This window comes from Carassius auratus, chromosome 2, assembly GCF_003368295.1.
Source record: "Carassius auratus strain Wakin chromosome 2, ASM336829v1, whole genome shotgun sequence".
Taxonomy (NCBI): domain Eukaryota; kingdom Metazoa; phylum Chordata; class Actinopteri; order Cypriniformes; family Cyprinidae; genus Carassius; species Carassius auratus.
The window spans coordinates 2,730,905-2,745,800 of NC_039244.1; the positions used below are offsets into that span (position 1 = coordinate 2,730,905).

At 36.9% G+C, this 14,896-nt stretch overlaps 1 protein-coding gene across 1 annotated transcript; it reads left to right on the forward strand.

Annotated features, from left to right (window-relative positions):
• Positions 1-1,584: 1,584 nt before the first annotated feature.
• On the forward strand, positions 1,585-4,184 carry LOC113112427 (Krueppel-like factor 2). Its single transcript, XM_026277996.1, has 3 exons — positions 1,585-1,920; positions 2,382-3,237; positions 3,321-4,184. Exons 1-3 carry the CDS (start codon positions 1,852-1,854, stop codon positions 3,494-3,496), a joined length of 1,101 nt encoding a protein of 366 aa, XP_026133781.1. The 5' UTR covers positions 1,585-1,851; the 3' UTR covers positions 3,497-4,184.
• The last annotated feature ends 10,712 nt before the right edge of the window (positions 4,185-14,896 follow it).

A 14,896-nucleotide genomic window follows, 5' to 3' on the forward strand; every position in this document is an offset into this window, starting at 1 on the left:
AAAGGCATGTCTCCGATGCTTTCTCAACATTAATGATTTATATAAATTAACCTCAGTAACACCATGCATTTTGTACAATAAAAAGAGCCACTGTATAACCATGTGGATAACATTTTAATACCATAGTGTTGTACGCAAAGTGCATGAACCAACTGTGTATTTTCAGATGTTAACCTAAGTAACCTGTGCAGATGTTCTTTCCCTGTCAGTTTTCTTTCATGATGGCTCTCGCGTGCTGCAAACACTCGGGACATCATTAACGAAACTAATGGCTGCTAAAGAAAGGCCAGGAATTCCCAGCCACCATCAGCATTCCAGCCGTTCATCCCCCCTGCATTTACACCTGAATGAGGCGAAAAGGCAGGCGAAGATCTGAGAGGAGAGAGTCAGCAGCTCAGGTGAGACTGGCGCCTGCTGTCCGCGTTTAGACAAACCCGCTGCGCGCGCCATCATCATGAGAAAGCGCTTCTGAGCGCGCGCACTGCCTCGCGCATTCACATTAATCACCCAATGAAAGCTTTACTACAGTAAACACGGTCAAACTCCAGCGCTCATGCTGCGTTCGTGACAATACCTGAGATGAGAGCTGAGGAGAAAAAGATCTGTGTTTTTTTTTTGTTTTATTTTTTTACATATTTAGATCTCTGGTGAAATAACACACACACACACACACACACACACACGCACGCACGCACGCACGCACGCACGCCTATAGGTGACAAGTGATAAAAATGCACGGCCAAATGACACACTTTATGATTTTCTTGTCTTGTGATTTTTGATATTTTTTATACATACTGCTAAAAAAAACATTTAAGTATATCCTGAATGCACTGTAAGTCGCTGTGGATAAAAGCGCCTGCTAAATGCATAAATGTAAATGTAAACAGACTAGTTGTTTGCATGTCAGACTAGGTCTATTCAAGCATTGATTGACTGACACATGTTTTTAAGTATTCATTTCTGGATTGGCTTTAAAGCCCCGCAAACAATTATAGAGGTTTTTAGTAAATGTATAAAGTAAAGCTCACACAAGGTGCAGTCAACTGTCACCATCCTCCACTAACCACACACAAACAAAAAAACTAGATTTGGTTTTTATCATTTCAAACCATACAAACTAGTTTTCTTCAAATGTTTTGCTTTCTTTACAATAAATGACACTTGTGTAATCGAGCGCACCTCATTTACCTTTTATAGCATCCCACCCAAGTCTATGTATATATAATGACAGGGAGAGCTAGTTGACTTTTGGATCACCTACTAATCTATTGTACAGAAAATGACCAGATCAGCATTCAAAAACAACTTTATTTGACTTCTCTAAATGTAACCTCATTGTGCAGTCACTTGCTTTCATTGGAAAGCGCGTATATTTGGAGTCTAAATTACGCATGGGTGAATGACGGCTGTTTGGAGACTGGAATTACACTTGGATCATTTCGAGCTTTTGTTGAAACGCCTTGGTAACAGTTGTGTGTGTGTACTACACAGATGATTGTAGTGACCGCCTCCTCTCGGCCGCGCCCCCGCGAGGGGAGGGGAGCGCGCGTCATCACGCGCTTAAAAGCGCCGGAGCGCGCTGTCCGACACTGAGAGACTGGAGACCTGTAGAGAGAGCGCACGGTGACTTATATACTGACTAAATTTGGGAACCCTGAACGCAGTTTCCTCCGCTCACACAATTGGTCCAGGAGAAGTATTTATTAGGTAGGAGGCGCTCCTGCCAGACACACTTTGTTCATGACTTTGGGAGTTCACTCGAGGGAAAAGCGCAGCGCAGTTTGACATCTGTCCACGAGCAAGTGCAACAGTAAAGAAGATCATCACAACTCGATACGCGTCTCGGAAATGGCTTTACATTGCCTTTTGCCTTCGATTTCAACGTTTGCAAACCAGAAGGAGAAACTCTGGGAGGATGTAAGTATTTGACACTTTTCGTGCACGTGTAACTGGTGAAACTAGGGTGAATTAAGCGGAATTTGGGTAACGCGGGACACCAGACCTCAGAGTGGTTAAAACCGCAGAAGCAATACAAAAAAACCTAAACGAAAATATTGATTTTGCACTTGTTTGTACTAGATAGAATATTGAAAATACACATCGGGGAATGAACACGTCTAGTTTTTTATGTCATATATATATATACACACACACACATGTATAACGAGCATAGTTTACTTGCCTATGTATGCGTGTATGCATATATGTGTGCGTACATACACACACAAACACACGCGCATTTATATATATATGAATAAGAAAGTTCTTAAAAAGAGACGAAGATACAGAGTCATGTCAAATGTGAAGTGCTTTCAAAATGAGTCATGCAAAACCATATGACAGTGTTTGAATACTAAGCACCTTTGATTTTGTTGCAGAGGTGGAAATGTGAGGAGGACAAACCACTGAGCGGCTGCTCTCTGCTCAACGTGGCACAGAATATGGACACTTGTCGTGGCCGCAAGGATGAGGAGGATCTGAGTAATTATTTGGACCTGGAGTTTATCCTGGCCAACACAACGGGACCCCTAGAGGCGGGAGCCGAGTTCGTCTCGCACGCGGAGCCCTGCGGCATGTACTCGACGGGAGCGTATGTTCCTCCGGAGCAATGCAGCGCTCCTCCTCCGCCGTACTCCAACAGCCTCATGGCCGAGCTTCTGAGATCCGACATGGACAGCTCCTACGACGGCGCCATTCAGGGAAGATTCATCGTCAACTCGTTCCCTAGACAGGACTTTGTTGATATCAAAGTGGAGCCACCAATGGACGGTTACGGGCCGGTGATGGGCATGGTGCCGCAGAGCTGCCAAAAAATCAAACAAGAGGGCAACGTTTCATGCATGATGTCTTTCGAGCAACCCAGACTGGCTGTTTCTCCGCAGGCGACTGGGAATATGACGCCTCCGTTGAGTCCGGATAACTCCCATCTGCACCCGTCTGCATTTCCGCAGGCTTTCCATCACTCGCCTCCGGCTTACACTCAAATGCAGATCCCGTACACGACACAGCACCAGTTCGGCATGTTCGAGGACACCATGGGCATGCAACCCAACATGCAAAGAGCTCTTCTGACTCCTCCGTCCTCCCCGATGGATCTAATAGAGTCCAAACCCAAGCGTGGACGACGCACCTGGCCGAGGAAGCGCACGGCGACACACACCTGCACCTACGCCGGCTGCGGCAAGACGTACACCAAGAGCTCGCATTTGAAGGCGCATCACCGAACCCACACCGGTAAGAACACGTTTCAGTTTGTCTTTAACATGCATTTGTGTTTTGCAACCAATAAAACTAATCACATGGCTTTGCATCATCAGGTGAGAAACCGTACCACTGCAACTGGGAGGGATGCGGATGGAAATTCGCCCGCTCCGACGAGCTGACGCGTCATTTCCGCAAACACACGGGGATCCGGCCGTTCCAGTGTCACCTGTGTGAGCGTGCATTCTCCCGATCCGACCACCTGGCACTGCACATGAAGAGACACCTGTGAAGCCTGGATCCACAACCACACAACTGCCTTATTTAATGACTTAAAACATAAAGAAATACATCATCATACACTCTTAAAAATAAAGGTTCCAAAAGGAATTTTCGGAACCTTTCAGTGATCAGTTCTTAAAAGAAAGAAGAACTTTTTCCACTATATATAGAACCTTGGAAAGGTTCCATTGATGTAGAAGGTTCTTTATTGAATCGTCGATGCCAAAAAAAAAAAAGAACCTTTATTTTTACGAGTGTACTTTTTTAAAACAAGTAGCTGGTACTACATAGATTAAGCAGAGCTCTTTTAAATGCCTTTTTTGGGGTAAAAAGCATCCTGAAGGGCTGGTCCTATGAATCTGTGTCCGATCGGGAGACAGCTTGTATGTTTAACGGTTTCTTTCCGAAGCAACGAAAAAGTGCAAAGCCTGATGACTAGCAAACCTCCAGTTTTCTAATGTAAATTGTAAAATGCACAACGACAATGTTTTGCTCCTGAAACTGCCTTGCTACTATGCAACAAACAGAGCTGTGGGTTCAAATGTGTTTGCATTTCTTTTTAAACGTATTGTTTCTCGTTGCACCGTATGCTCTAGGGCTTGAGGTCCTGGGGTTTTATAAGATTGTGTACATGCATTTTATATTGTAAGTACTGTATTTATTGTAAATATTAAACTAAATTTGAATATATATATTCATCAGGTCTCTTGTCTTTGCCTGTCATGTTCAGTCTGACCTATTGGACGTCGGCTGGTAGTCTTTTATTACGGGCTCCTTTGAAGCCACTGGAAAACGAAGTCTCCAGAAAATGGAGAGGTTTATGGCGAGCGAGGGACGTCTCACGAGTGCTATTCTTGAACCCCCACTCAAGCTGGTGGAGTCGGGTATTATAGTTTAGACCAAGATGCTTTCCAGCTGCGTCAGGTTGAGGCCAGCAGCCTGTGGCTTCTGCCTATAAATACAAACACTACATTTACATAATTACAGAGAGAGAATTTAGATCCGTCTGGACGGAGGGGCGCTCGGCTCACGACTGAAGGTCCCAGACTCCAGAGAAGACACGGACATCAAAGAGACTCCAGGGCCACTTTGATCTCCAACGTGCAAGACAAAATCCCAAATCTGCATATTTTATTAAAATATTTGTTTAGCATCAGCTGGTTTTGTGTTGAGACAGAAAGACAAGAAAAATATTCTTGTATAAATACAAAAAATAGATACAGCTACACGTGGTATATTATTACTAATTTTGTATATTTTAGAATCAAGAGAAATTTACATTTAGATAAATGTTTTAGATTTGGTCCAGTTCATCTATATAAAAATAAAAATTATATATAAATACACACACAAACATACATTATATATATATATATATATTTGTGTGTGTGTGTGTGTGTGTGTGTATATATATATATATATATATATATATGTATATATACATATATATATATATATATATATATATATATATATATATATACACACACACACACACACACACACAAATATATATATATATATATATATATACACACACATACATATATATATATACATATATATATATATATATATATGTCACTTACATAGCATAAAAATATATTAAAATCTAAAATTATATTTAATTCTTATTGAATGTGTAGTGTCTAAAGTGTCAAAAAGTGCTTAAAAGCATAAAAATACAGTATAAAAAAATAAAATGAAAATTCTATATTAAAAATTCATATTCATATATTATTAAAAAAAAATTTCCATATCTATCTACATCTATATCTATCTATCTATCTATCTATCTATCTATCTATATATATATATATATATTATAAAAACATTCAAAAATATAAATGAAAATTCTAGATAAAAATTTAATATAATTTATGTATCAGTTATGTGCATACAAAGTGTATGAAATTCCAACTGAATGTCTAAATAAAGCATCCAACTCTGTGCTTTTGTTTTCCAGGAGCTGAACTTGTTCTGCTTTGGTGAATAATGTGTGAAAACAGCACTAGAGTTCCCTTTTATGCAAATTCAACAAAAAGAAGAAATGTGATCCCGACTATTATTAGCAACTCGGTGAAGTGAAGCAGAAATCTCATTTCACTTTTGTGTGCTGATGATAGTAACTTTTACTACCAATCTGACATAAACAGAAAAAAACAAGCTTCTCTTTTTCCCCTTCAGTGCAAAGCTAATTTAAGGGCTGTTTACTGTGATTACTGCAATTCAACAGAATTCAAAGTAGAAGGAAAGATCCCCTTCTATACAAAAACTAGTCTATTAGTTGTTTTTAAAACAATGAAAAAATATGCAAAGACACTTTTTTAAACAAAACACTGAATTTACGTCTAGTCATCATGCAGATTAATACAGTAATGTTGACTTTTAAATCCTATTTTGTGTAAAAATCACTTCACTTTCGCCAGTCTGATTATAAAAAAGTATGGAAGCTTGTTTCTACCATGGGATAAAAAAAATCACTATTATGAGCTTATATCTAGAATTGTGAGATCTAAACTCAGAACTGCATGAAGAGATGCCAGAATTGTGAGAAATAAACTCAAGAATTGTGAAAGAAGTCAGAATTTTGAGATACAAACTTAGAATTCTGAGAAAAAAAAACGGAATTGTAAGATACAAATTTAGAACTCTGAGGAAAAAAGTCAGAATTGTGAGATGTTAAATCAGAATAATGAGAAAGTCAGAACTGTGAGTTCTAAATTGTGAGATAAAAACAGAATGGTGAAACATAACTATAAATTAGATTTCAAACTGGAAAACAAAGGTCAAACTCCAAACCGCTTTACAAGTTTATGGCAGTAGTGTGCTGTTCTGAACACATCCACTCAGCACTAAAACCACAACTAACTCCAAACTGGACAAGAATGTCTGGAAGGCCTCTAAACCAAGCGCACGTGTGGACGGTTCAGTAGGTGAGCGATCGAGAGCAAGAAAAACACAAATGAGTTAAGAGCTCGGTCACCTGAGCCCTTCTCATTTGTCCATCTTAAAATCAGCTCTTTCAGCAGCCTTCAGTAAATAAAAGCTCGCAGAAGAATTTCCTGTTATTCCGAATGGGGGTAATTAACATACCGAAGCTAAAATTCACGCAGCTGTCAAATTATTTTCACACTTAGATCTCAATCTTTCTTGAGCCCGAGCTTCATTCTTGAAGCTTGTGTTACTCGACAGATCCAGGAAAAACAGCAATTTGCTGAAGCCGTTCACAGAGCATTTGCAAAAGACAAACGTCTGATAGACCCTGCAGAAGAGTCTCATTGATGTCGAACATCTTGATGTACAGGGCGCTCATCCATCATTAGAGCCGCACAGCAGGACAAGTACAACGCACGCTTGATTTTGCATGAATAGAAGTAGTTAGGCTCAGTTTCTAGATGCCTCGAACATGAAGATGAGTAGATATGAAGTGTAGCAGGTGCTCATAGATCTGATCTGAACGGCAACCTATTAACAGAGAAATTTTAAAAGCAGATATTGAAGACTGCAGCTGCTTGATTTCACACGTCTTTCAATTCAAAGTTATAATCCAGATCATGTAGATCTTACAACACCAATGTCATGGGTTCAGTATCCAGTGAATGCATGAACTGATCAACTGTAAACCTTCAATGCAATAAGATGCATTGAAAAAAAAAAAAAAAGCGTATATGCATAAATATCTAATGTCTAAATATTAAATATCCAAAATGTAAAATAAAAATATTTGGTAAGGTTTGATAAGGTTTTTATATTCTTTAAAATATACATTAATTAAAAATCTAAATATATGTACGAATATATAAATAAATTATATATATATATATATATATATATATATATATATATATATATATATATATATATATATATATATATATAAATACACACATACATACATATATATATATATATATATATATATATATATTTACACATACACACTTTAATAATATTTATAACAGAAATAATAAAATAATCCATTATAATAAAATGTAGATTTGTTTAAAGAAAAAAAAACTTTCTACTATATTCAGATAAATATGTTTGACATTTATTAAAACATTGAAAAGCAGCACACTAAAATCATTTTTAACCTTTTTCCACGAAAGAACCAAAACACATAAAAACACAAGTTCAACAGAATCTTCAAAATGATCAAAAATCAAACCCATATAAACACCAGAATTTCCTTCTCTAGCATATAAACAACCCATAACCTGCTAATTTTACAGTAAAGTATCACAGATACAATAAATATATGAATGCATAAAAAGAACAAGCTCGAAATACAGTATAAGGCTACACTTCAAGGCAACATGTGCTTCAAGAAAAGGCAGGGAAAGGGTTAAAACCACATGAAAGTGGGCAGTGCTGGTTTGTGTGATCCGGTGTCATCTAGAGGATCTGATCAAGCTTTAAAGAGTTAAACTCTTAAAAATACAGCTCACATCATCTCTCTCCCATGTGAACAGCACAAAACCCAAATAAAAACAGGTTCAAGAATAAAGAATATTCTTCATTTGATCTTCATGCATCGAACTAGTTATATTTAACAGTATCTGGAGGGCAAATGAGATTCGGGAATGCATTGATTATGTAAATACAGACATCATATATGATCATATAGTGGGCTGACGGTGACTAAATGTCATGCATTTAATAATTAATCCCTCTTAATAAATCAAACGTCTGGTTTAGAGTTGTATAAAGTTGATCGTAGTCAAACTAATGAAGCACTGGAGTCTGACTGGTCCTACAGTATTTGGTGAAGCTGTATATAATATTCATAAAGCATAACTCAGTGGTTAAGTATTCTGTGCATTTTATAAGTGGATCTGTAACTATAGCCTTTGGTTTTGTTGTACTTCATTGGTTCAGTGATCGTCACAGCAAACCTGAGAGAGATCTTCAGGAAGAGTGTGTGATTTGGGAAGAAGCTTCATCTGAAAGTTGAAGGATTGAATCATAAACCTAGCAGCGTCATGTTCTGGGCATTTCAGCTCGACTGAGAGCCAGAGCCAGTTCCAGGTCCAGCTGTTCTTGTAGGCGGAGCCTGCGGAGTCGCTCCGCCTCCTCTCTCTGGCTCTCGCGTTTGGCCCACTCCAGCTGCTCCGTCTCACTTCCGAACTGAACCGGAAAATAAACCACAGAAACTACAATTCATCACACGCACACAGCAGAATGCATCACTGTAGGGCTGGGCGATATATATAACGGAAACATATATATTGACATCTCTCATCCGGAACGATCTTGATATTCATGCATTTGCATTATGCATTTAAACAGACATTAATTCGTAGATTCAACATGTTTAATTTGAAAAATAAACAACTATAGGAATAAGTAGCGCTGCATGATTTGAGGGGAAATTGGTCTTTTGTTCATCTGCTTTCACTGTGGATTCGTTTATAAACCAGGCACAATTCGACAGGATTTTCAGAAAGATTAAAATTAATAGACGATGTTGTGAGACTACATTGGATCCGACGGTAATGTCGCAACACACAAGTGTGAGGAACTGTTTTTATTATGTGATCGCAGTTGCTTTGCCTGTTATTACGGATATGTACTTCGTATTTATGCATTTTTAATCTAAATCACAGAGTCCATCTGTCAACATTATGTTGATCTGTGAGAACAGTGCAAAATAATCACAAATGGCAGTCCATGCCTCCTTTAATGCTTCTCTTGTTTATAAGTGCATGATTCTGATTTTATTTGGATTAAATCATGCAGCCCTATTTAATAGCCGAATAAAACATTGCTTAATTTTACACCACCATTAAAAACATCATGAACACATTGTGACTATTGAATATATATATATATATATATATAGCCCAGCCCTCATATCAAATCACATAACAGGGAGAATATAAAATCACTCATTTCACATGCACATGTGTGCAAAATTATATAACATCTGATCTGATGTAATTTTTTTTATTGGTCAAAAACACACCGATTATCATTTATATCATCTGTAGTGCAAGCAGAGATCAACAGCCATGAAAACAACCAAACGCTGTGAAGCCTTTGGTTTCCATCAAATGTAAGTTACCAGTGACCGAACACACAGGGAATGAAATGCATTTAGTTAAAAAAAACCTTTTTCCTTTCCACTACTTTTAAGTGTGCTATTTTACATTAAATGCATCTACTGTTCTGTAGCTCAAGTGGTAGAGCATTGCATTAGCATCACAAGGTTGTGGGTTCGAATCCCAGGGAACACATGTTAGGTTAAAAAGGTTAGCTTGAATGCACTGTAAGTCGCTTTGGATAAAAGTGTCTGCTAAATGCATTAATTAATTAATGCAACTGCATTCAGACATTAAGTGCAATTTCTGTCTAAATACTGTACTTCCTATTACACACAATGCAAACTAAAACTTGAATCAATCACAAACTATGTTTGCTCTTTTCTCACTGCGGTTGGTCAGCTGGTTTTACATTTGCTGCCGCTCTTTTAAAGAGCTTCAATATACAGGGTTTGTGTGCACGCAGGGTGGAGCAGGTGTTTAATTGTTGACAAACACATGCAGCAGCTCAGATGTGGTCGACAGACTTGTGTTTCACCTTACCTTTGTGTGTTCAGTGCCTGGGAGAAAGACAAATTACAGCACAGCTCTGAAGACACAAGCAGCACGGCATACACAACACAAAGCCTCATGCAACATGCAAACTGCATCAGCACAGCACAGACGCCATGCAACACCGGGTGCATTCAGGTCAAACGAGCCACTTTTGGCCCAGATGACCTGGATTTGATGCGTTAAAATATTAAAGTTAAATTCTACTAAACTGTTTACTCCTGATATGAAATAATAAGGTTGTGCACAACACTTTAGCAAGGATACTTCAAAAGTTCTGTAGCACTTAATTCCACTGATTTAATTCATTTATTCAAAAAATACAAATATATATAAGGTATACACATATGCAAAAACAATGTAAAGTAACTGTGACACTGTGGTGAAACAAGTTGCTACTACGTGTCAGAAAACAGGAAGTGCTTTTGTAAAAGCTTCTCACTTTTCTAGACCAAAGTGTCATTCTGAGGTCATATTGTCATGATGAGTTTTTGTAAGGTCACTTTAATGTACTTCAAGAATATGAAAGAGCATTTAAAATGATCCTAAAGTTTTATTCTCACCACGAGAGTCATGGGTATTCATGCATAAGGAGTTTTCATAAGCTGTTTCTAAATTATGTAATGATTGAGTCAAAGAAAATAATATTGCACAGGAAAGATGGTGCTAAAGTTGTTGCAGAAACCAGTGAAGAAACCTTTAGACGTCCTAAAACAAATCAGACCTGCTTTTAGAGAATCTATCTGGAATATAATTGATTTTTTGTGCCTTTGTTGCAAATTGTGTTATTCAAAGCATAAATCAAATGCATGCATCAAATGCACTGTCTAAAACAATAAACAACTATTGGGGTAAGACAAATACACTTATTTTTAATATTCAAGTCTGTTATGGATGCCACGGTCTGAAGATGTGTGAGAATTACTATGATGCATGCTTAATAAACACCAAACAGCTCTTACCGATTCTAATCAGATTACTGAATACTGAATATAAACTACCGTATTTTTCGGACTATAAGTCGCACCTGAAAATAAGTCGCATCAGTCCAAAAATACGTCATGACGAGGAAAAAAAAACATAAGTCGCACTGGACTATAAGTCGCATTTATTTAGAACCAAGATAAAACATTACCGTCTACATCCACGAGAGGGCGCTCTATGTCTTCAGTGTAGACTACAGGAGCACTGAGCAGCATAGAGCGCCCTCTGGCGGCTGGAGACGGTAATGTTTTCTCTTGGTTCATTTCTCTCGGTTCATGTCAAATTAATTTTGATAAATAAGTCGCACCTCACTATAAGTCGCAGGACCAGCCAAACTATGAAGAAAAGTGCAACTTATAGTCCGGAGAATACGGTGTGTAAATGATGTTTCGTCTGCAGAATTTTATGCATCATTGGTCTTACTGTTTTTATGAAATTCAGAACTATTTTTTGTTCCACAGACTTGAAAAAGGTTATTACATTGTGTTGAACTAACTTTAAAAAGACGGAGGGTCATAAATATTACCGGAGTCTGAGAATGACCCATGTTTGTTCTTGAGTCCAGTTCGCATGAAATCAAAGGTTTGGCTGAAAACAAACGGTCACAAAGGATCGGTTCCACCACAGAACTTCCTCTTGCTGCGTCAGTTTAAAAATCCTTAAACTACAGATTAATCATGTTTTCATGTCGCTTCAAAAAAGCACCATTGAAGTGTGTTCTGAAAGCATTTCTTAGCAAAGACATTATAGTGCACAATTTGTATGAACTTCTGACCTGTACAAGTTTAGAACAACATGAGGGTGAAAAAAGTTATGTATTGTCATTTTAAAGGAGTAATTAACATTTGATGAAAATGAGTTTCAGCATCAGATTTGGAGAAATGTAGCATTGCATCAGTGTGTCATCAATGGATGCTCTGCAGTGAATGGGTGCCGTCAGAATGAGAGTCTGATAAAAACATCACAATAATCCACTGCACTCCAGTCCATCAGTGAACATCTGGAGACGACAAAAGCTGAAACAAATCCAGCATTAAGACGTTTTTAACTTAAAAACAGTCGCTTCTGGTGACTGAAATACGAGCAGATTTCTCTCCTGATTCAGACCACTTGTTCACTTAATATAGATTGCGCACAGTTTAACATTAAAAAAACGTCGTAATGCTGTAATTCGTTTACAGATATTAACTGGTGTGGATTATTGTGATGTTTTTATCAGCTCTCATTCTGACGGCACCCATTCACTGCAGAGCATCCTTTGGTGAGACACTGATGCAATGCTACTTTTCTCCAAATCTGATGACGAACAAACTCGGATGGATTGAGGGTGAGCACATCGTAAGCAAATCTTACAGCGGTGTAAAGCGTGGCATGATTCTGGCATCAGGACAACGGCAAAACAGCAGGAAGCAGCGATGGCACATGTCGGGATGAAGCGGATGAAGCGGATGCAACTAAACACTAAGACAACAGGAAGTAGCTAGACAGAGATGATCAGACGACATCACACTGGACTTACAGCTCTAAACGCTGAGGACGGGTTAACCGCAGACGGTAACGTCGAGGACGAGGAGACGGGTTGTGTCTTTCGAACAGCTGGAGCACCAAAAACCTTGACTATGTACCCCTGAACCGCTATTCTTCCCTGAAAGTGTCAAAGAAAACAAAGATGACCCCCAAACACCAACAGAGCAGTTCAGGAACAAGAAAAGATCAGTAAATTCATAAAAAGTGTTGTAGAATTCAGTTAAAAAGCAGCTGAAATGTATTTCTCTGATAACAGTGGGATCTCATATGATGTGACCAAACATTTAATCAAATATAAGCTCTAATGATCGGCTATTTATTTTTTCTATGTAATATTATGGCTGTTTTATTTCGATCAACTAACAAAGGCAAAACATCTATAATAAATGTAGTCCAGTTGCTTTTCTCCAAATTCTGTAATAATTCGGATGAACAAGACCTTCACAAAGTGATTCGAAGGTGATGAAGATGAAGGGACACCCTTGATTTGTGGAAGAAAAAAGTGACAGCAATCAAGAAAACAAAATATAAAAATCCACAAGAGTTCAGCAGAATTTCAGACTCAAGCTATATTCAATATATTAACATGCAAAACCCCAAATATTACAGTAAAATAGTACATTATTGATTATTTAAAATTTGTATTAATTATATTTGCTATTGCATGAAATAAATATATTTAAAATAAATTATAATACACTGTATAAATTGCTGAATAATAATTTTATAATAAGTATTTATTATTTATAATAAATAAATATGTATAGTAAATAATAATATTTCTATTAGATACATTTTTCTTCATACATTTTTTTTGTGTATCAAAACCACTGCATAAGTTTCATTTCTTCAAAATATGAGAAGTATTTACTGAATCTCACAAACCTGTCAAGAACAAGCAGCAAAAACACATATGCAATTAAATGCATTATACTTTATTAATTTTTGTTTTTTTATTTAGATGATTAAACTATAATTTTGATTGTAAAATACATTTAAATGCAAAATTTTAAATGTAAATTGTATTATAGAATTTCTCATTGCAAAATATATGTTTTAATGTTTCTTGTAATAAAAACGGTATTAACTGTGATGTTCTAATGATAGTGACAATAAATAAAAATGCAATTAAACTCATTATTATAATGATATTAATTGTATTTTATATTATATAGATTTTAATTGTAAAATAAATTAAAATGTAGGCCAAAAAAAAAAAAAAGTAAATTGTATAATAGAAATCTTAAATGCTACATTCCAGTAGTAATGCTTTTTATAGGTTGTGTTTTTACAAAATATAACTCATTATGCAAATAATTATTTTAATGCATTTTTTTGTATGCATGCATGTATAATAAATATAATTAGGTATATATTTTCAATTGTAAAATACTATTTTTGTTAATTTAATCACTTTAAAATTGTTTTATAATGGGATTTAAAGAAAATATGCAAAAATACATCATCATTATTGAGAATAAAAACCACTCAAATCAGGAAAAAATAAAAACTAGCAAAATAACTAAAATAATTTATAAAATAGCTTAAATGTCACAATGCAAAAAAAAATTTTAATGGTCCTAAAATGATTTAACTCGAGGATAAAATGTGACCTATACAGATTTTGTACCTGAAAAAAATGCATTAAAAGAAAAACAGAGAATTAAAGTGGCTTAGAAAAGAAATGATGTGAAGAGAAGTTTCAAAGGGTCACACAGATCAGAAGCGTACAGTATTTACAGTTCCAGAGGCGTGTGAGAACCTGGCACAAACATATTTAGCCAGCCGTGGGAACACTGGTGCTCAGTGGAAGGGTGTGAACCACGAACTTTAGAGGAACTCACTTCTCTATATCTCTCGCACCACCACACAGGCCTCGTGTGCCATGAGAGGAAGAGCTGTTTTCTGTCTTAACTCAGAGATAGTAGTGAAACTACCAGCGCCGCACCCTTGCCCTTTCTGCCCCTTACAGTAATAAACACAGCAGTAGTGTAAACACCTGCGCATCAGAACAGTCCTGACGTTAAGAGCGTGAACACAAGCTGGAGCTGGAGGGGACTTCACTGGCTTTGACGACAAGCCTGGAGCTCAACGTGCAAAACAAACTCAATTCAGATGTTGAATTCCGACTGTATTTGAGCCTTTAATACAAACACATTGACTCACGTAAACTACTGCTTACTCTATAGCAAATCTATTTGAATTATTAATGAATTAATCATACATCTTAATTGTTTATGATGTCACAAAATATATACTGTAATCACCGAGCTCTTTTATATATGGTTGGATATATATAGCAT

Bases quoted from the DNA above. Each gene is read 5' to 3' on its own strand.
- LOC113112427 (XM_026277996.1), top strand. From the start codon at position 1,852: ATGGCTTTACATTGCCTTTTGCCTTCGATTTCAACGTTTGCAAACCAG. The intron at 1,921-2,381 runs GTAAGTATTTGA...ATTTTGTTGCAG, and splicing joins AGGAGAAACTCTGGGAGGAT to AGGTGGAAATGTGAGGAGGA. The intron at 3,238-3,320 runs GTAAGAACACGT...TTGCATCATCAG, and splicing joins GCATCACCGAACCCACACCG to GTGAGAAACCGTACCACTGC.